Source organism: Enhydra lutris, unplaced genomic scaffold (assembly GCF_002288905.1).
Source record: "Enhydra lutris kenyoni isolate GAN:26980312 unplaced genomic scaffold, ASM228890v2 scaffoldscaffold21, whole genome shotgun sequence".
NCBI lineage: Eukaryota > Metazoa > Chordata > Mammalia > Carnivora > Mustelidae > Enhydra > Enhydra lutris.
In genome coordinates this window covers 72,212,745-72,237,758 of record NW_019154105.1, presented here as the reverse complement: position 1 = coordinate 72,237,758, position 25,014 = coordinate 72,212,745, and the positions used below count along the sequence as shown (strand labels likewise).

The window sequence follows — 25,014 nt, the reverse complement described above, 5'->3', positions numbered from 1 at the left end:
GTTCATACCATAGATATAATACAGCCATTTAAAAACCATGTTTTCAAAACAAACAAACAAGCAAAAAACCCCACATTTTCAGAGAATGTCTCATGACATGGCAACATCCTCACTGGATTTTTTTATATATAAACATACATATTATTATAATGACCTGTTATATGGAGAAAAATGACAGAAAAGAAATTATTTCAAGATATTGTCATCTTTGTATCACAAAATTCTAAGATTATCTTTAGCTTGTTTTATATATTATTATTTTTGGAATTTCAACACAAAGCAATAGTGGTTTTGGAGTTAGAAAACCATTTTTAGAAAAGCAACTTTTGGTGATGATTAATTGCTATTGGCATGTGAGCCCTGCTGAAGGATTCCGGAGGATTCCGAAACAAGTGGATCCTTTTCTGAAATGAGTGTTTACGAAGAAAGAGAGGGCTCACATTTTGCAGCCAAAATACTATTGCTAACAAAGCTAAGAATAGGGTAGGACATGCTAAGACACCATGCTAAAAGCCTTCCTGCATGATCTCATTAAATCCATACTACACCCAAGAGAGCAGCTTATCATCTCCATTTTCACAGAAGGAAATGGAGACTTGGAAATACCAGGACCCACCTGAGGTCACCTGGGTAACAACATACAGAGCAGGAGAGTACATTCTGTCCACAGATCCTACCCTCAACTCCTACCGCCAATAATAAGGCTGGATCCAGTGCACCCCTTTCTACTCAATCAGAATAATGGAGTTTGCTGATAGATGGTGACTACATCACAGTGTGATGAGCACTGAGTGATAAACAGAATAAATCATGTTGTACAGCTGAAACTAATATTAATGCTATATGTTAATTATACTCCAATAATAATAATAATAATAATAATAATGATAATAAAGCTGGTCTATACTGCGCTTATTTTGGAATGGCGAGATTTAAGAGCCAAAGGGACCTGGGAGCAACCACTTTTATTTTAGGACTTGGGTGAAGCCACGAAGCTTCACTGGTGATGTATGAGAAGGTGAGTAACTCGCTGCAGCGGCAAGTTGAGAGACACTGCTGAAATTCATACAGGACAAATAGTACGTGACAATATAAAAATTTGGAGATGTGTACAATGAGTTGAATGACATCTGTGTAGATCTGACAACTACATAAAGCAGAAGTGAGCACAATTTTTTTTTTTTTTTTTTGGTAAAGGGCCAGAGAGTAAATAGTTCAGGCTTTGCAGGCTTTACGGTCTCTCTCTCAACTACTCAATTCTACCCCTCTGTCATGAAAGTAGCCAGAGGCAATACACAAACGAACAGCTTGGCTGTGTTCCAATAAAACTTTATTCTAGGCACGAAAGTTTAAACTTCATATAATTTCCCCCCATGATGAAACATTACTTCACTTCTGATTTCTAAAAACCACTTAAAAATGTAAAAACCAGGGCGCCTGCGTGGCTTAGTGGGTTAAACCTCTGCCTTCAGTTCAGGTCATGATCTCAGGGTCCTGGGATCGAGCCCCTCATGAGGGTCTCTGCTCGGCAGGGAGCCTGCTTACCCCTCTCTCTCTGCCTGCCTCTCTGCCTACTTATGATTTCTCTCTGTCAAATGAATAAATAAAATCTTTAAAAAAAAAAAAAAGGAAAAAAAAACACCCACTCTTCACAGGTTGTACAGACCGTGGGCCACATTTGGCCCATGGGCTGGAGTTTGCTGACGGCAAAGACAGAAACAAGGGAACTCTTTTTGGCAGACATGTCCTGATTCTGGAGAGCAGCCTAATAATAGGAAGATGTTCTTAATGAGCCTGGCTAGAGCAAGGACAGAGGAGCAAAATATATCATTCTTTGGGCCATGTTTCCTCTAAGCCAGGGGGACAAGGTGTACATGGTTCCTTCCATGGGCCAAGGACCCACTCCCCAGTAGTTGGTTGCCTGACTTCAGATATATGAAAAGAAAGTAACATAGGCCACTGGATTGGTATACTTCTCTGACTGACTAGCTTTGGGGGCAACTGTTTCCAGTGACAGGGGGCTGTGGAGAAAAGAAATACAGTACCCCTGGCAACGAAAGCTGCTTACCGTGTGTACATTCTGGGGTGATGTCTTCAAAGAAGTACTGAGTTGCTTCAAAAGCAGAATCTGGCTCGTCTTGATCAGAGGATGGCTCTAGAGACAGGAGGAGAGGTAACTGTCATATTGGCAAAGCTGTGACTCAATGAAAATGTGCGTTAGTTGTTACAGAAGTGACAAGGGGGAGGGTGAGAAGCTGAAGGTACAAAGGTACAGTGGGGCACACCACCGGGGGCCCTGAACGCCTTATGGGGGTTGGGGAACTCACTCCATTTTCACTCCACATTCCTTTTTAACAACCTCACACCAAAGTGTCCCTTTACATCTTCCTTTTCATAAGATTTCCCAAAATTCTGTGAAATGCTGCTTCACAAACCAAATTTCAGAAACTGTTTGCAATTAAAGATAATTCTCATATCTATAGTTCTACCCTTTCTCTATCCTTAAGGCAAATCCCCCATTTTTAAAGTATTTGCTAGCTATATCCCAGCTACAGGCCAACCTTTTTAAAAACCTGAGCTCAAAACCTCTCCATCTTTCCTACTTATTTCTGTCAGTGTTAAAACGGTTCCTTCTAAACTCAAAATCTCAGGTTCCTACCCTCTCTTCTCTTTTATAACCTTTGTATCCCATGAGTTACCAAATGCTATTTGTTCCCTCTCTTGCAGAAGTCTGCTCTTTTCTTTTACAATTTGTAGCTCAGACAGGTAAATGACCACAGATGCAAGCACGTACTGATTCAGGAACCTATGTAGGTAATTACTAACCAGACCACCGTTAGTGACCAGTGAGTGATTTTGTGTGTGGATGCATATATACAAAAAAAATGTCAAACCAGGTCATAGTTAGGTACATAACTATAACTATAGTTAGGCTCCTCCTGTAGCTCACTTACCAGGCAAGACATGCATTTTGTACAGGAGTTTGAGTTTCTCTGTGAGGTCCCCGTGGCACGCAGCACCTAGAATCAAATCACATAAGTATTAATGTAAAATGTATTGTATGCACCACTAATACCTCTGGGCTTCACATTCCCCTGAAAAACCTACTTTTTGCAAATTGAAGTCAAGATATTGGGTGACAGGAAGTCTGGCCAGCACGTATTAGGGCTAAGAGCTCTGGAACCAGGATGCCTGGTTTCAAATCCTTTGTACTTACCATATGCCCTTCAGAGAGTTAACCTCTCTACTTCAGTTTCCCCTATATAAGGCCTGATGATAGTAGAAGATTCTACCAGTGGTCTTGACATCAGGATCAAAGGAATACGAGAATTAAACATGCTAACATGTATAAAATGCTTAGAATAGTGGCTGACACATAATAAGAAAAATCATATCACTGGGTCTCAACACTTTAATGGAATTCAGAAATAATCTCAAAATATGTTTGAGATTCCTTCCAATAACTCATTGTAGAAATCCCTTTTAGTTGTTTTTGGGATGTTCTTAATGTTTCTTCAGTTTAATGCATCCGAATCTACCTGCCACTATATCACAATCACTTCGATTAAAAGAACCCTGTTACTTCTTCCTTTAAGGTCCATAAGTATTTCAGGAATCAGAAAATCCTCTGTTAAGTATCTAGCCTCAGAGCACCTAGTTGAAGATTAATCAGTTTTGGGAAAAGAGGAATCACAGAATCTGGGTTAGCAGGAACATCAGGGGTTGTCTTGTCTGTGTCCCCCTAAATGTAGGCATCTCACCTCCTCCATGAAAGCCAGGAAAGTCTAGCACCTGCTTGAACACTCTCAGAGACAGGGAGCTCATCACCACCAGAGGCATTCCATTCCACCAATGTATTCTTTACATACTGAAAGTTCTGCAATTTTTGTTTTAGTCTTAGGATCCTTAACCTGAAACCTCAAGTTCAGAAAGTCCACGAATCCCCTAAAATGTACAATTTTGTCTCTATGTGCATGTGTCATTTTGTGGGGGAGAAAACGTCTACAGTCCTTATTAGATCTCCAAGAGTCCATGACTCAAAAAAGATTTAGAACTGCTCTTCTTCCCCTTATTCGACTCTTGAAAGCCAAACAGAATAGGTCTGTTGCCTCAGTACAACAACCCTTCAGATTTTGAGTATAACACACCTGTCTCCCTCAAGATTCTTTTCAAGGCAAGTGTGTCTATTTTCCACTTTCCACCTTCCCTACTTTTATGCACGTCCACCTTACAGGTCAACTTGTCAATCAATATCTCTCTGGAGAGAGAGTTCCAGAAACCTCTAGTCCACTTCAGAGAATAATGGAGCTGTTCTTGACGCCTCTACTAATAGAGCCTGAGTCTGCATTCAATTTTTTATACTCTTTCACTGTGGAGTTTCATACTGACCACATGGTTAACTAAATCCCAAGATGTTTGCACACCAATTAATACTCATCATGAAAATGACAGACATATATTAATTACTTGCTTTGTGTTAAGTCTCATGTTAACATGTCAGTTCACTTTTCTCTCACAAGAATTCTATGAGATGGACATAAATATTATCCCAATTTTACAGATGAGGAAAGTTGAGCTTGTTGATGGTAAGTACTGTGTTCAAGGTCATAGGTTAGTAAGTAGCAAGCCCAGGATTTGGATTCAGATTTGTCTGACCCTAGATCCCATGCTTGAACCCACCATACCATATGTAAAAACTCTAGCTAGTTTTGGGTTTTGTTTTGTTTTTGTTTTTTAAGATTTTTTTATTTTTAAGTAATCTCTACACCCAACATGGGACTCAAACTCACAACTCTAAGATCAAGAGTTATATATTCCATCGACTGAGCCAGCCAGGCACCCCTGAGTTTTGGGTTTTTTTTTTTTTTAATAATCATTTCTTAAAATTTAGGATTTCTGGTTTATCCTTACCAATTTGTTTTTGCCAATCACTTCCACCTCTCCTATTTTTTAAATCTTATTTTGTTATCTAATGTTTTGGCCGTCTCTCAGCTTCATGTAGCCCACATGTCAGCTGAGTAGGCCTCTTATCTCTCTCTCTCTCTCTCTTTTTTTTCCAGTTATAAAACTGCCAGGGTTGGCCTTTATTGAGTCAACTTCACATAGGAACTCATTCTTTCAGATCCCTCATACTCAAAATATCAGACGTTAGACTTAGTTGGAAACTTTGGTGAGCAATATTGGTCTTTTTTTTTTTTTTTTTCCTACAAGTTTTAATTTGGCTTTCTCCTTTTCTAGGACTTCAGTTGCTGACTGAGTCCAGTAGAGGGGGATGAAGAGTAATCATAGTAACAGTAATAACTAAGCCTTTTCAGTCAGGCACTGTTCCAGGAACTCTACTAGAAGTATTTAATATAATCTTGAATATTTAATATAATCTCATTTGCAAATGAAGAAACGGTCAGAGGTTAAGAATCAGGCCCCATGCACTAGAGAACTCTCCCCTGACACTGATTTCATTAACCATCCCACATGGCAGGCAACGTTCAGCCAGTCACCCAATCACCAACTTCAATATACTCCTGCCTTTTTGGTTTATTTTTTTTAAGGTTTTGTTTTTGTTTTTGTTTTTAAATATTTTATTTATTTATTTGGCAGCAAGAGATACAGTGAGAGAGGAAACACAAATAGTGGGAGAGGGAGATGGAGAGGGAGAAGCAGACTCCCCTCTTGAGCAGGGACCTGGATGCAGGGCTCCATCCTAGGACCCTGGGATCATGATCTGAGCCTAAGGCAGATGCTTAACGACTGCACCACTCAGATACCCGTTGCCTTTTTGGTGTATACTGAGTTATCTGTCAAATGACCAGCTGCATCATGACATATTTAGAGATTGCCTTTCAGCAACACAACTGGAAAAGGAGACACAGCTCATTCGTGGCTTCTGATAATAATCCTTCATTTTTAATTCCATGCAGACCATCTGTTCATGAATTTCTAGAGGGAACTTTCTAGGGACTGACATTAAAATTACTAATGCATCTTTTCCCAGAATTCATTTTTTAGTTTTTAATATTTTTTTTTTTTAAAGATTTTATTTATTTATTTGTCAGAGAGAGAGAGGGAGAGAGAGTGAGCACAGGCAGACAGAATGGCAGGCAGAGGCAGAGGGAGAAGCAGGCTCCCTGACGAGCAAGGAGCCCGATGTGGGACTCGATCCCAGGACGCTGGGATCATGACCTGAGCCGAAGGCAGCTGCTCAACCAACTGAGCCAGCCAGGCATCAGGCTGAACAAAATTTCTCTTTTTTTTCTGTCTCTGTAACTAATAATTGACCCACATAACTAGCAACAGTTTTGAGCATTCTCCCAGTATCTAGGGCGAGGCTTACTTACTTTGCTCAAGAATGCAATTGCATTCCGAGGAGCCTAAATACTCTTTCCTGGTATTTTCACTATCCCGGACAGCTTTCCTTTCTTGAAGATTTTGAAGGGAATTTTCCTTACTGGAGTCACCGAACTTAAGTTAAATATTTGTCTCTATCACTTTCTACATGCCACACTGGTCTCCTTTTCCTCTTTATCCTTGTCCAAAGCTAATTAAAAAAAAAAAAATCTCCTTTTGATAGCCACCAATCTGGTAATAAGTAGTTACCTTGGGGTGGAAAAGATGAAAAGAGGGGCAAAGGGGCCTTTAGCCCTCTTTGGACCATTTCTTTTCTTTTCTTCTTCTTTTTTTTTAAGTGGAAGGTACTTATGTGCTACTTGTGTAATTAAAAACTGATAGCTCCCCCTTCCCTAAAAAATATCCTGTTGCTGTCATCAGCACAGAGTAATGAAAAAAGGATGAACGATCCACACAGAAATACCCTTGTCTGAATCCTGGGCCCAGCAGGTACGAGCTGTGCCGTTCAGTTCAATAAGAGGTTAAGTATCGACTCGCTGAAAACTAATGTCCCAGCAAGTTATTGAACCTTTCGGAGCTCTCATCTCTTTAACTGAAAATTGGGATGATAACAGTAAGCAGGTGGGTAATAAAGCATTATAGTGACAGCACAAACTGTGCCCTGGAGTGCCTGGGTCCAAACTCCAACTTTGTAGTTGTGCACCCGAGGCAGATTAAATGTACATAAAGCATTGGGTAAGCACCTGGAGAAGAGTAAATGCTGGGTAAACAGTAGTTACCATTACTATCCCCTCAAAAGGCCCCTGTTTGGATTTAGTGATCAAGTACAAGTTCTAAAGCATCCAAACATCATCTGCACTTAAAAATGGCTAGTTCTGTGGCACCGAGGTGGCTCAGTCGGTTAAGTGGCTGCCTTCGGCTCAGGTCATGATCTCGGGGTCCTGGGATTGAGCCCCATGTCTCAGCAGGGAGCCTGTTTCTCCCCCTCCCCCTTGCTTGTGCTCTCTCTCTCTCAAAAAAAAAAAAAAAGGCTAGTTTTTCCACGTCCCCTTTAAGCATATACATGAGCGCTTTACACAAATAATTTTTTCCTTCCTCAGGGCATCTCAGCTATATACCCCTTTGCCTTTTTAAAAACCATCAGCTTCCTCTGGCCTCTAAGCCCTCTAGTCATTATTCTTAAAGAGTTAGAGCACTTTTTTGGCATCATCGTTGGCTCTATGACTAACCCCTTCGTGTTTCCTAGGGCATATCGTTTTAAAGTACATGGCCAAGGTCACAGAGCGGCATGACTAGAATCAACTTTTTTTTTCCTTCTCTCCTTCTGGCAGCCTGCCATAATGCGCACTACAACCACAACCTCCTATCTGGCAGGCCAGGCTCTACTACGCTATAGATCTTCTGCTCAGTTACAAACAGAGCAAGAGTTCAAAAGAACACAGGGCAGCCCTGCTAACGCAGAATCATGGTCAGGGAGGCTGACGGGCAGAAACTACGCACTGCTTATGAGATGGGGTGTTCTCACTCGTGATGGACCGTCCTTCCTCCAGGTAAAATGGAGAGAAAAGACCTCCATTTAGACTGCAGCACTGCTGTGGTTTCTTCAACCCTTCATTAAAAACATTACAAAATGTTTTTATAAAATTTTATGAAATATAATGTAAATATAGTTTTTGTCCAAGAAAAACAATCCACCCAAATATTTCTTTTTCTCTTGGAAAGTTATCACGGCCTATGGTTTCAGTGTTTAACTTGACATTTTACTGTCTTGCAAATTCTCTGATAATGTATTTTAACTAGGGCTGAGAACTAACTCATGTAGAAGGCAATGCTTTAATCATAGAGTACCTCCATTCACTAAAAAGAAATGTCAGCAGCAGGGGTGGCTGGGTGGCTCCATCAGGTAAGTGTCTGCCTTCGACTCAGGTCATGATTGCAGGGTCCTCAGATTTAATCCCACATCGGGTTCCCTGCTCAGCAAGGAGTCTTTTCTCCCCTTCCTTCTGCCCCTCCCCCCAACCCGTGTGTGCATGGGTGCATGTGTGCACGCTCTAATAAATAAAATCTAAAATAAATAAATAAATAAAGAGGCAGGGATGCCTGGGTGCCTCAGTTGGTTAAGCGGCTGCCTTTGGCTCAGGTCATGATCCCAGGGTCCCTGGATCCCATCAGGCTCCTTATTCAGTAGGGAGCCTCCTTCTCTCTCTCTCCCTCTGCCTGCTGTTCCCACTGCCTGTGCAATCTCTGTCAAATAAATAATTAAAAAAACAAAACAAAAAAAACAAGAGAAAACATCACTGGCAGTTTGCAAACCTTAAAATGTGTTCCTTTGTCCTAGAAACCCAATCTTTGGAGGCAATGTGGGGCTGGGGCCCTGAGGGCAGCTCCAAGAGCCACCAGCAGTGGAGCAGGTGTTCCTGCCCCATCGGTCCCCTCCAAAGTCATGCAAAAACGTCACTGCTTACTTAGCCCAGAGACAAACTCTCGGAAGTTTATCAGAGAGTCTCCATTTTCATCTAATAACTGGAACAGGCGGGAGGCCAGCACTTCCGAGTGAGTTCCACAGGCCCAGGGAAAGAGGAGAGCAAACATCCCCTTGAACTGCTCAAAGTCAATGCGATACTGTTCAAGGTAAGGCAGGCTGGGGTCGTGCCGGTCCAGTGCATTGCTGCTCCCGCCCCAGTAGCAGCTGGTGAGATGCTCCGCCTGGAAAAGGAAAGAACAGGAGGATTGCTGGGGTTGCGATCTCATAGCAAGTAACAGGAAGAAAAAGCCCTGCCTGACGTTTGCAAAAGGGCTTTCGGTCAACCTGCCAACCCGTGTGCATCTCCTGGGGCGCGGAGTTCTGGTGTCAGGGCTCCTTGTCTTCTCCTTGCTCTACACAGATCTCCGCCCAACCACCCCACTAACTCCACGTGGACCCCCTTTGCAGCTTACATCTGGTATGGAAGATCCAGTTCCATTCCCGGAGGCAGGTGAAGAAAGGGACCGCCCCGCCCACCCCACATCACTCTGTTTCTCCCCCTCACACACACACTCACAAGCATTAAAAAAAATAACTCCTGCGAAAATACACACAATTTTGTTATTTAAAAAAGTTAGATAGAATGTTAACGTGAAAAGGTTCTGTAATTTAATCAGACCACCATGTTTTCTAGGTGAGGATGAGGAAGCCCGGAGGCTGAGTGGGTCTCAGAAGGTCAACTCGTTCCTCAGAGCAGAAGCATGATGATATCGGGGGTTTCTGAATTCCTAGTTCACTGTCCCATGCACCCCCTGAGTCTTGGTCACCGAAGTGACATAAATAGCATAGTCACAGTACTCAAGCTACAAATATGTTGTCTTCTTATTGCGCACATCTGAAAAGAGCTCTAGAAAAATTATGAGTAGGAACTACCAGGGTAAGGAGAATAGACCTCTGGAAAAAACAAAGAGCTTCCTGTTTCTGTCCTTGGAAACAAGGCAGCCTCTTATTCATGAAGTCGTATTAGATCTGGTAGATATATGTACCCATTCTAGGAAGACCACAAAGATAAAATTCGTAACAAAAAAGCCCAGAAGGATACCCCTCCCTTGACATTTCCAGTTAGCTCTGGATGGTAGATGGGAGAGATGGGAGGGGCATGAAAAGGAGGACTTTATTTTTACATTATTCCCTATTGTACTATCTGATTATTTCACAACATTAACGTATAAATATTGCAATAGAAAAAAAGCACTTTCAAATCCAATCTTTCCCCCTTGTCTGGGAGTTGTGTAAGGGGGAATCAGTCATTGTGTGTGGTACTTTGATTTTGCCCTTACTTCGAAAGCAGCAAAGCCCAAATGTTTCTTCACAATTGTTTACTGGGAATCACAACTAATGAACTAAAAGAGAGAGAAGTGGGAGTAGGCAAGAGAGGAAGGAGGAGAGGTGGGAAGCAGAGCCAAAGCCAGGTTTCCACAAGGTTTCCTCAAGGGAGCCTCTGGAGAATGAAGGAAGCGGTCAGATTTCACCAGGGCTTGGGGACTGCATTCCTGGTGGTGAGGTCAGAGGGCGGGCAGTCTGAGGGAGGCGAAGCTGAGATTAGAGAGGCCATCAGAGAGGCTGCAAGGATTGAGCTGGAAGGGGATTCCCCAGAGCCCTCTGTTGTGGGGGGGGTTGATGATCCCCCCTCCCCAGGGGTCCTCTTTACCTGAGCTACGGATAAAGGTTGCCCAGAACATTTCCTTCTAACTAAAGCATTCAAGTTACTCTACAACCAGGCTTGAATGTGGGTCCAGGCACTTTCATGCTGCTCCCCACCATCAGAAGAATACAAGCCTGTTCCTTGATTGCCCCCATACTCTGTCACGTGGAGACCAGGGACATGGACGTCCAAAAAGAACCAAAGAGAGTTCGAGATAAACTAGGGCAAAGGGGCCTTGAACTATATTTTCCATCAAACGTGCCTCAAGGTGGCAGCCTTTGCACCTTTTTCCTCCAAGTTTAACTTTTTAGTTTTTTATTATTATTTTTTTAAATTTTAGTATAGTTAACACACAATGTTACATTAGTTGCAGGTGTAGGCTTAGTGGCTTGCCAAGTTTCTGAGCTCCTCAGGAAAGGACTGCATCTTTCCTTTCTATCTGCAGAAAACCCCCCACTTGACCCCAGAAACTAGCTGTTTGAAGGACTAAAGAGACTGGCAGGGGGTCTGATGAATACCGACGCCTCAGTGTTTGTTCTAGTGATTTAAGGCCAATTAAAGTGTTTGGAACACTCAAAGGAGAGTCCATCACTGAAGTTTTTATCTTGGGTTCCACAGTATCTAGGCTCCTTCCCAGCCCCGACCCCGAGTCTTGGATTCTTTCTTGGGGAGCTGGGCAGATTTGGTGAACTCCTGTTTGTGAACACAGGCTTAGGGCAGGGCTTTGGAGTCTCAGGACAGTGTGTTTTCTTCAGGCATATCCTCAGGGTCCACAGGACACACCTGATACCTGACAGTGCGCAGACCAGAAGGTGCAGGAGTGCGCAGGTAAGAAGTCATGGCTTCAGCAAACTCCACATCTGGGACTTGCACACAAGCGGCCTCATCCTCCTTTCCCGGGCGTCCCCCAAGGGCAGCTTCCTCTTTCTAATGTCAATGTCCTTCCTGTCACCTGTTCATGGCCTTGCTGCCTCCAGCTGCTACTCCCACTTCTGTTCACTCACCCCAAAGCCCAGCTCTATCCCCTACCACCCCGCCAAGCACATTTCTTCTGGTCCTCAGCATCCCTTTAAAATCTGATCCTAACTGGATCCTTGTATCTTTTTGTTTTGATCCAGGTTGGCTCGTTGCATTTTTCCTTTGTGAAACCAAGAGGGACCCTTTCTTAGGTATGACCTGCTTATACTGAGCAGTTAGTTATGGTGTATGGATAAAATATGAGTGGGCTGGCACACTAGAAAGACTTCATCACCAAGTGCCAAATGGAGGCTGGTGGGGGAGGGGGTGGGGTCCACGCTGCCGGTCACACTGCCGGGCTACACGACGGGCATCACTAACCACCTGTGAGACCTCAATCTCTTTGCACGCGCATCAGAAACAAGCAGAGATTATGCTAGATGAGTAACTGATCACTCATTTATCTATTCAACACCCATGTTCAGAGCACCTGCCAGGCAGAGACACTACAGTAGGCACCAGTGACACAAGAAGAAATAAAATAGTGGTGGGGCGCCTGGGTGGCTCAGTCAGTTAAAGCCTCTGCCTTCAGCTCAGGTCATGATCCCGGGGGTCCTGGGATTGAGCCCCGCATCAGGCTTCCTGCTCAGTGGGGAGCCTGCTTCTCCCTCTGCACCTGCCCCTGCTTGCGTTCCCTCTCTCTCTCTCTCTCTGACAAATAAATAAAATATTTTAAAAAATGATGAAAATATAAAATAAAGGAGAGGTGCTCTTCAGTAGCTAACAAGCAAAGCAGTAATATTAGCAAAAACATTCTCAGCTATCACACCCTCGATTCTAAGAGCTATTAGTATTCAGCCCAGATCTTTGTTGTTGTATGCTTCCTGCTATCTTTGCAGTCTTCCAAACAGTCAAGTTTAGCTCCGGCAGTAAAAGGCACTACAAAAAAGAAGCTGCCCAATTAGAAATCAGGATAAACATGGCATCAGCATAAAAGACATCTGTTTAAAAGTTTTCTCCTGCTCCCTGCCACATTTTTGCTTATGAGGTTGATAATGATAGTTAGGACAAAAGTATTTTTTTCTAGAAGAAAAAAAAAATCTACTTTGTATTATTTACTAATAAAATGTTTTTGTCATTCAGGACTAAGATTGGTATGGACTGAATTATGGAATGAAAACCACAGAAATTTAACCAACCAGCTTTTCCTTAGACAGTTGTACAGCCTTATTCTGACTCTAGCTACATAGTTCTTTTTCAGTGTGCTTTAACATAGCTTAAGATAGGAAAGCTCTAAAGGTGCTTTAATACAGCTTAAAATAAAAAAAATCACAATTTACAATAATTTCAGGCAGCATTTAAACTCAATTGCCATCATTCCCATGAGTATTATAAAGTAATACCCTTTTTGGTCAAGTCCAAGGAAACAGCTAAAATATTACATGGAGTGGAACAGAGCTACCACATTGGCTTAAATGACTGATAAGAATATGTTTACTTCTCATACTAAGCATTCCGCTCTTATACTCTCAGCTCTACATATTTATGCATTTTGATCTTCATGCTGTCCCTTATCAATTTAACAGAAAAACCTAGAACTAACTGAATCATTAAAGTGAACTCTTTTATTCCCCTGGCTGTACATGGATTTGCTTTGAAACTCACCTTGAAAAGAGCATAGAGTTCTTCCAGCTCATCAATGGTAAAGGAAGTTTCCGTCACAATTGTTCGGACCTATAAGAAGGTAGACACAATGAATCACACAATTTCAAAGATATTATATTGGCAAAGTTCTGATTTTCTTCTTTTAAACCATCTTAGTCTGTCCAGCAGGAGTTTATGGAGCGAGAAGGGCACCTGCTGTTTTTCAAAGGACTTACCACGTTCCGTTTCGTAGTATCCTCCAGCGTCTGGATCACCTTCAGTCTCTGTTTGAATCTCATCTGCTCAATCAAATCTGCCCGGATGGTTCCAAATTTCTAGAAAGGAGCAATAGTGGTGTTTCTGAGAAATCTGCCAAAGTACATAGTATCATATCTGGAAGATTTATGGAGACACAATCTAGATACAGAGAAGACATTTCTTGTGAAAGGACAGGCATCCTAGACTATACCTTCATTTATTTTAAAAACAATTTATTTAAAAAACAATTTAGCAACCAGAGTAAATACCAGGAAATTCTCATGCTTCTTAACTGAAATACATGTCAAAGTCAAATGGGTCTTGCTCAAATCGACAGCACTTAACAGGGAAGAAAAGGTTAAATAAGCCTACAAGGGCCATTTGTGTAAGAAAAAAATGCTCCAAAGGAAGAATTTTCTTGACAAGAACAAAGGAAGTATCTGAGGCTTGCTATTAGCCTGGGAGGTCAGAAGAAATGTTTGTGTGAGGTTCCCTGTTCCTGTTCTCCAGCTCAGTAGCATTTGTCCTCATTCAGAAACCCACATTACCTCTGGATGGCAGACACTGTGGGCTAGCTACCTTTCCAAACCCCAAAATGCCTCCTATGACCTGAATGTTTGTTGAATGAAACTTCAAAAGCCAAATAAGCCTTTCAATCTGAAGACTGAGAAAGAATATACAAAGTTTTCTATCTGCTAGTGGTGCAAAAGAAAAACAAAGAAGTTCTGCTTAAAGCATGAAGCGTGACCAATGGAAGGAATGGCTGCCATGGTTCAACACACTGGATGGATAAAGAAAAAGTTGACAGATAATATCAAGTGTTGACAAGGTTATGGTACAACCAAAGCCCTCATGTGTTGCCGCTCAGAGTATCAGTTGGTACAACCATTTGGGAAATCTGTCTGCAGTATCTACTAAATCTGAGTAGATAGATATACCTACGACACACCAATTCCTAAGTACCTCCCCGCAAAAGTATATATGTTTTTACTAAAGACATATGCTGGAATATTCACAATGCCACTGTTAGCCAAAAGCAAGTGAATACTAAAATGCTTGTTAACAGCAGAGCAGATAAATAAATTGTGGCATTATCACACAATAGATTACTACACAGCAATGAAAATGAGCCATTCGGATAAACCTCACAATCATAATGTTAAGCAAAATAAACCAGAACCCAAAGAGCTCATTCAACCGAAATGGAATTATACATTTGTGAAGGATGTTCAAACGCAAACACAATTAGCCTACGGTATTAAAAGTCAGGAGATTACTGACTTTGGATGGATGGACGGTGACAGGAAGAGGACACAAAGGGCATTTCTAGGATGCTCAGATTGATCTGGGTAACAGTTATAGGACTATGTTAAACAGAGGGTTTAAACACAGGCCTATGGACATCCGTACCACAGAATCCAACCCAAGAAATAGGATTAAAAAAAAAAAAAGCCACAAGTATTTTATACAAAATAACTAGGATGAACCTCATAGAAATTATAATGAAGAAAAAAGACATCTCAAAAGACTGCATATCATGTATTTTGTTTGTGTAATAATCATGAAATAACATTATTATAGAGAGACAGAATAAATTAATGTGTGCCAGGATTAGCAATAGGGTGAGGGAAGAGTGGATGCGGCTATAAAGGGTAATATGAGAGAGTCTTGTGGTGATGGTACACTTGAGTATACTTGAGTATCCTGACTATTGTGGTTTGGGTTATTAGCACTGGGGCGGGGGGTGGTGGTGGGAGCTGGGGGAAAAGTGCTCATGACTTCTTTGTACAATTCTTTGTTACCTCCCTTGAATCTGTAATTATTTCTAAGTGAAAGAGCGGCTTTGAAGTTATGGTGTAACATTTTAGGACAGAACATGATGGATCAATCTGAAAAGTGAGTGATAATCAGGGAGTTGAGAAATTACCGTTGAGTTTAAGGATACATCAGTAGAGAGAGTGCTGCATTTTTGAAATTATGAAATGAGGGCTGATGTTATCTAGCCATCGCAATTGTGAGACAAACCTAATGGTTGTCACACAGACTGGCAGTTGTCTCCCCAATCTGTTCTCCCTTCATGTATATAGTTCAAAATTTCGGTGACTACCCAGATCTTCAGCGAGAGACTGTATTTCCCAGCTTCCCCTGTGGCTTGTGGCCAGGTGACTAGATCCTGGCTAATAGGATGTGAGTAGAAACTTCATGGACAAGGGCCCATGAAAGGAGCGGAGCACACCCACCCTATCTCCTTCCTGTGGGGATAAGACATTTCTTAAGAGTGAATAAGAAAAAGCCTGGGTCCCTGATACCACTGAGCTGCGCACCAGCCCTGAGCCACCTATGCGGACTGAAAGTGAGAGACAAACAAATTTCTATCCTGTTTAACTCTATTTTGGAGTTGGTTGTTACAACTGCCTAGTCTGCATTCCAAGTAATACAAGATCTAACACTTAACGAGCTGCTTCTTAGAGTGCCTGGCAAAGTTTATGGTTCTGTCTTAATTCCACTTAATCCCATCCTCCGGGTTCTCCTCATTCCTCACTGGCTACTTCTTCTGTCTCCTCTGCACAACTTCCCCCTCTCTAAACCCTAGGGAGCTCCAGGATTTTGTCTTTTTTTTTTTTTTTTTTAAGATTTTATTTATTTGACAGAGAGAGAGATCACAAGTAGAGAGAGAGAGAAAGGAGGAAGCAGGCTCCCTGCCTAGCAGAGAGCCCGATGTGGGACTTGATCCCAGAACCCTTAGATCAGGACCCGAGCTGAAGGCAGAGGCTTAACCCACTGAGCCACCCAGGCAGCCCCAGGATTTTGTCTTTAGACCTCTTCTATCAGCACCTACTCCCTGGGACTCCCGTCACTGCTGACCCCCTCTCCTGTCACCACGCTAGTCTAAGCCTCTCTTGCTCTTACCATAGCCTCCGAACTGACCTTGCTCCCTCGAAGCCTTGCACCTTTCTATTTCTTCCAGAAGTAAGAGTGTTCTGTCTAAAGCCTGTGTCCAACGACACTATTTTGCTAAAAAAACACCAGGTGCTTTACAGCAGGTCGGATTCCAAGTCTTCACCAAGGCTGACAAGCCCCACACGCTCTCCCTGCTTCAGCAGCTACCTCTCCGGTCACCTGCCACCAGCCCTTTGCTCCTTCCTCCAGGCACAGCGGCTCTTGCTGCTCCGCAAACGTATCATGCAGGCTCCCTTGCCAGCCGGGGTCTAGGGGCTGTCTGACCCCTCGACCCGGCACATGCAATCCATGGGCTTACTTCCCCACATCATTTGGATCCTGGCTAAATATCACTTCACCAGAACAAACCTTCAGAGAAACAGCACGTCTACCTTTTACTCTGCTGTGCTTCTCCTTCAACTTACCATTTGACCTTATGTTTAGTTTTTACTTCTTATACCTATACCGCGCTCCCCCCCGACCCCTGCTCACTAAATGAGAGCAGACGCTGTGTCCCCTGGAGCGGAGGACAGGGCTGATTTAGTAAGTGTTTGACAAATAGTCGCTGAATACATTGAATGCCCATGATAATACCAGGAAAAAAGCGCTTTCCTTCTCCCATTTCAGAGACAAGCAATCACAAGTTTAACAGAAACTATTAACTCGCCCGTCTACAGAGCTGGTAAAGTGTTCACTGAAACGTACATGCTAACGACAGAGAGCTGGGGTTACTTCAAACGGGGCCATAGTACGCCTATGATTAACAACGAGAAAACATAGTTGTGAGACAGAAGGTAACTCAATTTTATTATACCTACAACTAGCAGAGCCATTATAGGCCATGTCATGGGTTCCTTACCATAACCTTGTGAGTTGGTACTGTCATTTCCATTTTACAGATGGGAAAACCAAAGTTCACACAGGTTAAATAAGTGACCCAGAGTGCCATAGGGGCTGAGCCACAAGTCTGAGGCCCAAACACCAGGTCCATAACTCCACCACCTACCATTCTCTCCGACGGTAAGTTCTTCCCTGTCTCTGCATAGATCAGAACATAGATTTTTGGAGCTATACAAAATCTGATTCAGATTCATGTTCTTTGACTAATTAGTTGTTGTGACTCTACACAATCCAGTTGGGTCCTTTGAACCTCAGCATGTTACTCTATAAAATGAGATCCCAAAACTGTCCTGTACAACAGCTGTTAGAGACAGATGTATTAAGTACCAATATAGATGTATTAAAGTACCAACATAGGGACACCTGGGTGGCTCAGTTGGTTAAGCATCTGCCTTCAGCTCAGGTTGTGATCTCACGGTTCTGAGATTGAGTCCTGCGTTGGGTTTCCTGCTCAGCGGGGAGTCTGCTTCTCCCTCTCCCTCTGCCCCACACTCTGCTCATGCTGTCACTCTTATAAATAATAAATAAATAAATAAATAAAATCTTTAAAAATAAAATAAAAAATAAATTTAAAAAATAAAGTAACCATTAATAGTAACTAATATTAAACACTGACTTGATAATCTTTGCAGATTGCTTGAGAAAGAATTATTTCCCCCCCAAGCCTGACCTTCAAAGAGCCCTATATATGTATATTTAATGAACTAGATCTAGTTGTTCCTCAACTAGAAATGGATCCCGCTGTTTGGTAGGCAGGACCCTCTCTCTGGGACTGGCCGCAGATGGAACACAATGGAAATAAAGGGACTCTTCCTTCTGAAGCAAACAGCCCCAACCTAAAAGGAAACCACGGACTCCAAGTTCCTGACTGGCTATTTCTGGAGGGTGTCTCAAGGAAATGAGCAATGAGAATGACTGGGTCCCTCTCTCTTCCCTCCTCCCCCTTTCTCTCCCACCTTTTGCAGGGGCTCTGACAGAATGAAATGCGAAAGACAGGGCAAACAAAAGGTGGCTCTGTAGATCCTGGAGCCAACATTCCCCATTACCGGAAACAAGGGCCCGGGTGTAATACTCTCTCCCAGACGTGGCACGTTTCAGTTCCGTGAAAAGAACTAATTCACTAATGTAACGATCCTTTTCTAACAGATAGAATTTAGTGATGAGGGTGAAGGAGCCTAAAATTATTTTATTTTTTCTAAAAATCGACTCTTCTTTAGACACTAAACAAAATAATCCGTCTCATGTACATCTCTTCTCCCACTCAATTTTTATCCAAATATTTCTGTAGCCTGTTTCTAACCTTCCAATCGAATTTCTAACGTCTTCATGAACTGAGAGGCATCTTCAATGCAGGCAGAGCTTCCTCTTTTTGCCACGTTGCCCCACTCCCCCAGGGTTGCCTAGACTGGCTAACAGCTAGGCATTTGGCCCTTTATCATTTCATTCCACTTCACCCCTCCTGTATGCACACGTTCCCACTCTCGCTGCACAGACTTGGGACAAGGAGCAAGTGGCTCAGATAAAGGAATGATGTGGGGACCGGTTTGTCTCAAGTTCCCAGTTCACGTTCTCTGGTGTTTCCCGGCCCCACCATGGTTCCTGAGCAGACAAGAGCTCCCTTGGCCTTCCCTGTGACTTCCTTCCTCCTGGGCAGCCTCCCTGTGACTTCCTTCATCCCTCCAAGCTTTCCCTTGTGTTGCTGGGAAGACAGGGATGATGGAGAACAGAGACAGATTTGAGAAAGAGACCACAAGGCCCAGTCTCCACCAACTTCAATAGGTGGAGTTTCTTTTTCCTTCCTTTCTTTTTTCCTTCCTTTCTTTTTTTTCTTCTTTCTTTTTCCTTCCTTTCTTTTTTTTTTTTTTTTAAAGATTGTATTTATTTATTTGTCAGAGAGAGAGAGGGAGAGAGAGAGAGAGATCACAAGGAGGCAGAGAGGCAGGCAAAGAGAGAGGGGGAAGCAGGCTCCCTGCTGAGCAAGAAGCCCGATGCAGGACTCAATCCCAGGACCCTGGGATCATGACCTGAGCCGAAGGCAGAGGCTTAACCCGCTGAGCCACCCAGGCATCCCTAGGCTCCACCTTTCTAAATCCTCCAGAGAGGGCTAGAAATATTCAAATGCTATAGCCTAAAAACAAACCAAAACAAAACAACCAAAAAACCCCCATGAGAAACAAAAAAACAAAACAAACAAACACAAAACTTAGTTCAGGCTGTAAGTCCACAGAAGGATCTGAACAAATCTGCCTACCACAGGGAAATTTATGGAAACAAAAAGGTAGCATCATTTCCAAAACAGCTTTTGTTTTTATGTAAGAGTATTTCATTGAAACTATGCTCAAAAGTGCCTCTTCAATGTTTAATTTATGGGTACTTATTTTCCTGGGATTAGCCAAAGGACTGAACCCCATTCGCACCTGAGGGTCTAGGTGATTGAGGCTTTGCTTTGGAAGAGTGGGTTGGAGGTGAGAGGAGGAACAGATGGGATGTGAGACTCAAAAAACAGCGTGAAATTGTGGGAGGCTGGGACCAAGGGATGGGTGATGGATTCTCAAACAGCTGAAGGATTACTTCCCCCAAACTGCCCCCTGCCTTCTTCTGGCGTGGTGGCATCTGTCTGTCCCATGCATGTGTATGTTGGATGGGGCGGTGGTATTCAGGTGGAGGAAAGAAAAGGATGAGGAGGAAGATAAGAAGGAATCAGGATACGACGTCAGTGTGAACACTTTGCTTCTTGGAGTTGCATGTTTGCTGAATGGGTTGCCTCTCCAGAGTCCTCTGACCTCTAAAGCACTCTCAACTCGGGACAGTATTCATATCCATGCAACACCTTCATCACGCCTTGTCAGAAAGCAAGGCCTTATTTTATAACCAAATCTGTGCTCCTCAAGGTACTAACTCTCTCGAGATCTCTGCCTAGCAGAAAGGCTTAGAAAAGCCATGGTCATACGAGAAAAAGTTTGTAGAAAAAACACTTTGGTCAGCTTCGTTGTAAAATAGCTCAGGTGAACTGACTGATTATCAGCTAGCTTGAGCCTGCTAGTTAAAATGTAAGAAGTGACGAGAGCAGTAGAGACAAACAGGACTGGGATCTGAATCTCAGCCCAACATACCGGGAAACTTTGGACAAGCTACTTAACCTCTCTGAGTTCTATCATCTGCAAAATGGGCAGAAAAATACATCCTGACTCTCAGTCTTGTGATCATCGATTCTGATAGGGCATGGAAAAGTGAAAGCAGAATGCCCTTTACCATTATATATTTACCTAGAATGAATGAACAAATGAATGGATTTAATTTTCAAAAGATTTTATTTATTTATTTGTCCGACAGAGAAGAAGAGAGCACAAGCAGGGACAGTGGCAGGCAGAGAGACAAGCAGGTTCCATGCTGAGACGCTTAACAGACCGAGCCACCTAGGTGTCCCAAATTTATTTTAAAAGTTGTAGAAGGTATAAAGAGGCAGCCAGTAGGCTAGTGAGACCGTGGCATGTTTGGCAAAGAGAGTATTTTGAAAATTAGGACAATTCAAATAAAATCATGACCTCTGAGTTCTCTTGAAAAAATCAGAGGTTCCAGCAACCGTGGCTCCTCATCTCCAGGGGCAGAGAGACTGCCCCACCGCCAAGCAGGCCTTCACCACCTAGCACCCCAAGGCCACTTTTCCCCACTCCTTCACCTGCTGCCCACTTGGGTGTCTGCCCACGTGCACAGTTATGGGACCTTGCCACCTGCTCTAGAGCACCTTCTTTAAAAAATACACCAGGGGCGCCTGGGTGGCACAGTGGGTTAAGGCCTCTGCCTTCGGCTCAGGTCACGATCCCAGGGTCCTGGGATCGAGCCCCGCGTCGGGCTCTCTGCTCAGCAGGGAGCCTGCTTCCTCCTCTCTCTCTGCCTGCCTCTCTGCCTACTTGTGGTCTCTGTCTGTCAAATAAATAAATAAAATCTTAAAAAAAAAAATACACCATTGGGGTGCCTGGTGGCTCAGTCCGTTAAGTGTCTGACTCTTGATTTTGGCTCAGGTCGTGATCTCAGGGTCGTGAGAGGGAGCCCCTCGTCAGGCTCTGCACTGGGCGTGGAGCCTGCTTAAGATTCTCTCTCTTCCTCTTCCTCTCCCCCACACTCCCTCTCCCTCTCTAAAAAAACAAAACAAAACCCCCAAATCCACAAGCCTGTTAATACAAACTTCGGCTTCTATAAAGGAGACAGCTTCTGACAGCTGGGTATCATAGCGAGGCTACAATGTCATGGTCAGATAGGGGTGCGAGTCTCACATTCCACAGAAGTTTCATGAAAACTGATGAGACTCAGCTTCCTTATCAGCAAAGGAGGGAAAATTATTTCTACCTCTTTGGGTTGGGTAAGGAGTCTGTGAGTTACACAGGCAAAACAACTTATATGGTAGCTGTTATTACTCCTAGGAATGTTGGCAAACGCACAAGAAAAAAGGCATCTATCTATAGATCAGGCAAAACGCACTAATGTAATAGCTTAGGTTTCATTAACAACTGGTATTGACTAATTTAGCTACATTTCTTTTTTTTGAGGGATGAATAGCCTTTTAAGAATTAAACTTGGGGGGCACCTGGGTGGCTCAATTGGATAAGCCTCTGCCTTCGGCTCAGGTCAGGATCCCAGGGTCCTGGGATAGAGCCCGGCATGGGGCTCCCTGCTCAGCGGGAAGCCTACTTCTCCCGTTCCCTCTGCCTGCCTCTCTGCCTACTTGTGCTCTCTGTCAAATAAATAAATAAAAATCTTTTTTAAAAAAAGAATTAAACTTGGAGGAAAAAAAAGAATTAAACTTGGAAGTCAAAGCCAGGCATTAGCAATAAAGGCCCCAAATCCTTCCCGTTAGAGATACATAAAGACGGGTTTACAAGTAAAATAGTATACTGTCTAGAGTTTGCTTGAAAACACTCCAGAAAAAAAAAAAAGTGACTTAGATGAGAGAGGTCAGAAAAATGTTGATTAACTGTTAGACTGTGTGATGGGTTATAGAAATACATCAGGTTAACCTTGGGATTTCTACTGTGCTGGAAAACCTCTATACATTAAAGATCAAGAAAGAAAAAATATTCACACCAGGTGTTGATAATGTATGCTCAGGGCCTGGGATAAGATAAGCACTTTTAACATCTTAAATATTTTTTCAACAAATGGATAGACAAACAGTGTTTCTTGTATCTCCCAGGTTTTCCTCCGCTGAAACAACTATAATACCTTCTTTGCTAGCCTATTCCTTCAGGTCTCCCCACTCCAATTTATTGCACGGGGAGCAAAACTAATGTCCTTGAAGAAAACTCTCCTCAGCTTCCAAGGGGCTGTTCAGTGCCTTGCAAATCAATCAGTGGTTTCAAGACTCCCCACTTGCCAGCCTCTCCTGGACTAACTGACCTCATGTCCATATGTACCCTTACAATTCCAGATCTGTTCTATCCAGACAAATCCCATGGGCTCTAGCTTTAATGTTAGAGAGCCACTTCCCAACTGTGTGGTCTGGAAAAACTAACTCAATGTCTCTTCCATTTTCACCTTAAAAATAGGTTACTACTGGGGCACCTGGGTGGCTCAGTGGGTTAAGCCTCTGCCTTCGGCTCAGGTCATGATCTCAGGGTCCTGGGATTGAGCCCCGCATAGGGCTCTCTGCTCAGCAGGGAGCCTGTGTCCCCCTCTCTCTGCCTACCTCTCTGCCTACTTGTGATCTCTCTCTGTCACATAAATAAATTAAAAAAATCTTTAATTTAAAAAAAATGGGTTACTATTTACTTGGTGGGGCTATCCGGGAAGCACCCAGCACCCTGCCCAAGGTAGGCTATCAGTGAGAGATAACTTTTGTGGTTATCATTAATAAGCTCAACACACTATTTGGGACTTCCATAAGTACATGTCCGGCACAAACACCTCCTTGTGTTTTATTAGCCACATCCTTTCCCTGCTTTTCTCAGATTCGACCCACTGGGTTGGGTTGTCTGGAACATGAGGAAATTCCATGGTGGTCGTGTGTCTGCTGTAAGGTTATTCATGTGCCCCTGTGCCTGTGAGGAGGGTCACCTTGGTCTATGGGTCAACCCCGAAGGCGGGGTGTTGTGTCGCACTTCTGTATAACTCTGACGACTGCAGAGCCTCACACATGGGGCCCACAAAGAATAACACTACCTTTCAAACTGTACAATTCCTTCCAGGAGGGTCTCGGGAGAACTTAAAATGAGCAAGAATTTCTCCATGAGACATTTATGAATAAAGTTATCTCATCGGGAGAAATCTGATCCATACCTAACCAACCTCCAGCCACCGGGGGAGTCCTTGACGAGATCTCAAAGCTGAAAGTACTTTCAGTGTTTTTCCTACTTTTCTGTCTTCCTAGCTGAGTATCCTGAAGCACGGGAATAAATGTACCGCATGCCTCAGAGGACTGGCGTCGTGCCTCAGTTCAAACCAGGTTAACAACAGCTTCCGCGACGAGTGGCCCCATTCTGCATGTAGGGCAGGGATTATCAACCCTCACCGGGTACTGGGACCATCTGGGGAACTTCCAAAAAAGACTTATTTCTTAGGCCTTATGCCAAAGATATGGATTTAATAGGTCTGGAATGGAACCTGGGAATTCACTTGACTTTGAAAAAAAATGTAAGTGATTTTAATGCACAGGCGAGACTGAGAACCACCAATCTAATGGTTAGGAGGGAAAAAGAGAGATAAGCAAGGGTTTGTGGTGGTCTCTTTAGGATGAACTGTAAGGCACTGGGGAGCCATGAGAGACCCTATGAGCAATGCGGGGATGCGAAGTAGAGAAAAAAAAACCCAGTCATTATGCATTCAAAGACCAAGTAATACAGGTGTTGGTATAAATAAAAGGGGTTTATCCAGGCAAAGGAAGGAAACTGCTGCTGTATCCTGTGACAGGATGTTTCGCAACCAAAGGGCCACCATTAGGGATCCGGAGAGGATGTAAGTGAAAACCAACCCTTGGTCTTCACTCCATTCTCTTCTCTTTCCCTTAAAATTGGCTCAATTGCTGACCTCAGCATGTTGTTGGCGTATCTGCTGTCAAGAATAAAGCTGAGTTTCCACATACTAAGATTTATGACTTTGGTTCAGAAATCTCTTAACAATAAAGGTTTCAGGGGATGCCTTTAGAAAAACAACCCGCTGCTATGATAATAACCATTGTCTTTAATCACATGGGCTCTTTTTCTGGAAAAATAATCATCCACAATTTCCAACATGGTGTTACCCAAAAGTGCTGAGGCAATGATGTTTCTTTATTGTATTACGATAATAACCCGTTCTGGAGAGACTGAAGTGAAATAGCCATCCTTAATCTCCACTGGTGGAAATACAAATTGGAATAATCTTTATAGAAATTGGACAGTGTGCTAGGAGCTTGGAAATAATTCATACTTTTTGATCTATTGCTATAGATCTATTCCTTAGAATGGACTTTAAAAAAATAATCAGAGATGTGATATTTGCAAACAAGTTTATCATAGAATACAGAATATGTATCAAAATATAACATATATATCTAATCATACCATATAAGTTTGCCATAAAATACTGAAAATTTGGAAGTAATCAAAATAAACGTCCAACAAAAGTGACCAGTTAAGGGGCGCCTGGGTGGCTCAGCGGGTTAAGCCGCTGCCTTCGGCTCAGGTCATGATCTCAGGGTCCTGGGATCGAGCCCCGCATCGGGCTCTCTGCTCAGTGGGGAGCCTGCTTCTTCCTCTCTCTCTGCCTGCCTCTCTGCCTACTTGTGATCTCTCTCTGTCAAATAAATAAATAAAATCTTTAAAAAAAA

At 43.0% G+C, this 25,014-nt stretch overlaps 1 protein-coding gene across 1 annotated transcript in view; it reads right to left on the bottom strand.

Moving 5' to 3' along the window:
- The window catches only part of LOC111148918 (TBC1 domain family member 9), a 122,731-nt gene that overhangs the window by 4,873 nt on the left and 92,844 nt on the right, over positions 1-25,014 (bottom strand). Inside the window, exons 14-18 of the mRNA XM_022505709.1 lie at positions 13,352-13,450; positions 13,137-13,205; positions 8,811-9,051; positions 2,955-3,020; positions 2,069-2,155 (exon numbers count right to left, since the gene is read on the bottom strand). Coding sequence (XP_022361417.1) covers positions 2,069-2,155; positions 2,955-3,020; positions 8,811-9,051; positions 13,137-13,205; positions 13,352-13,450 — 562 coding nt within the window. The remainder of the gene's footprint in view (positions 1-2,068; positions 2,156-2,954; positions 3,021-8,810; positions 9,052-13,136; positions 13,206-13,351; positions 13,451-25,014) is intronic.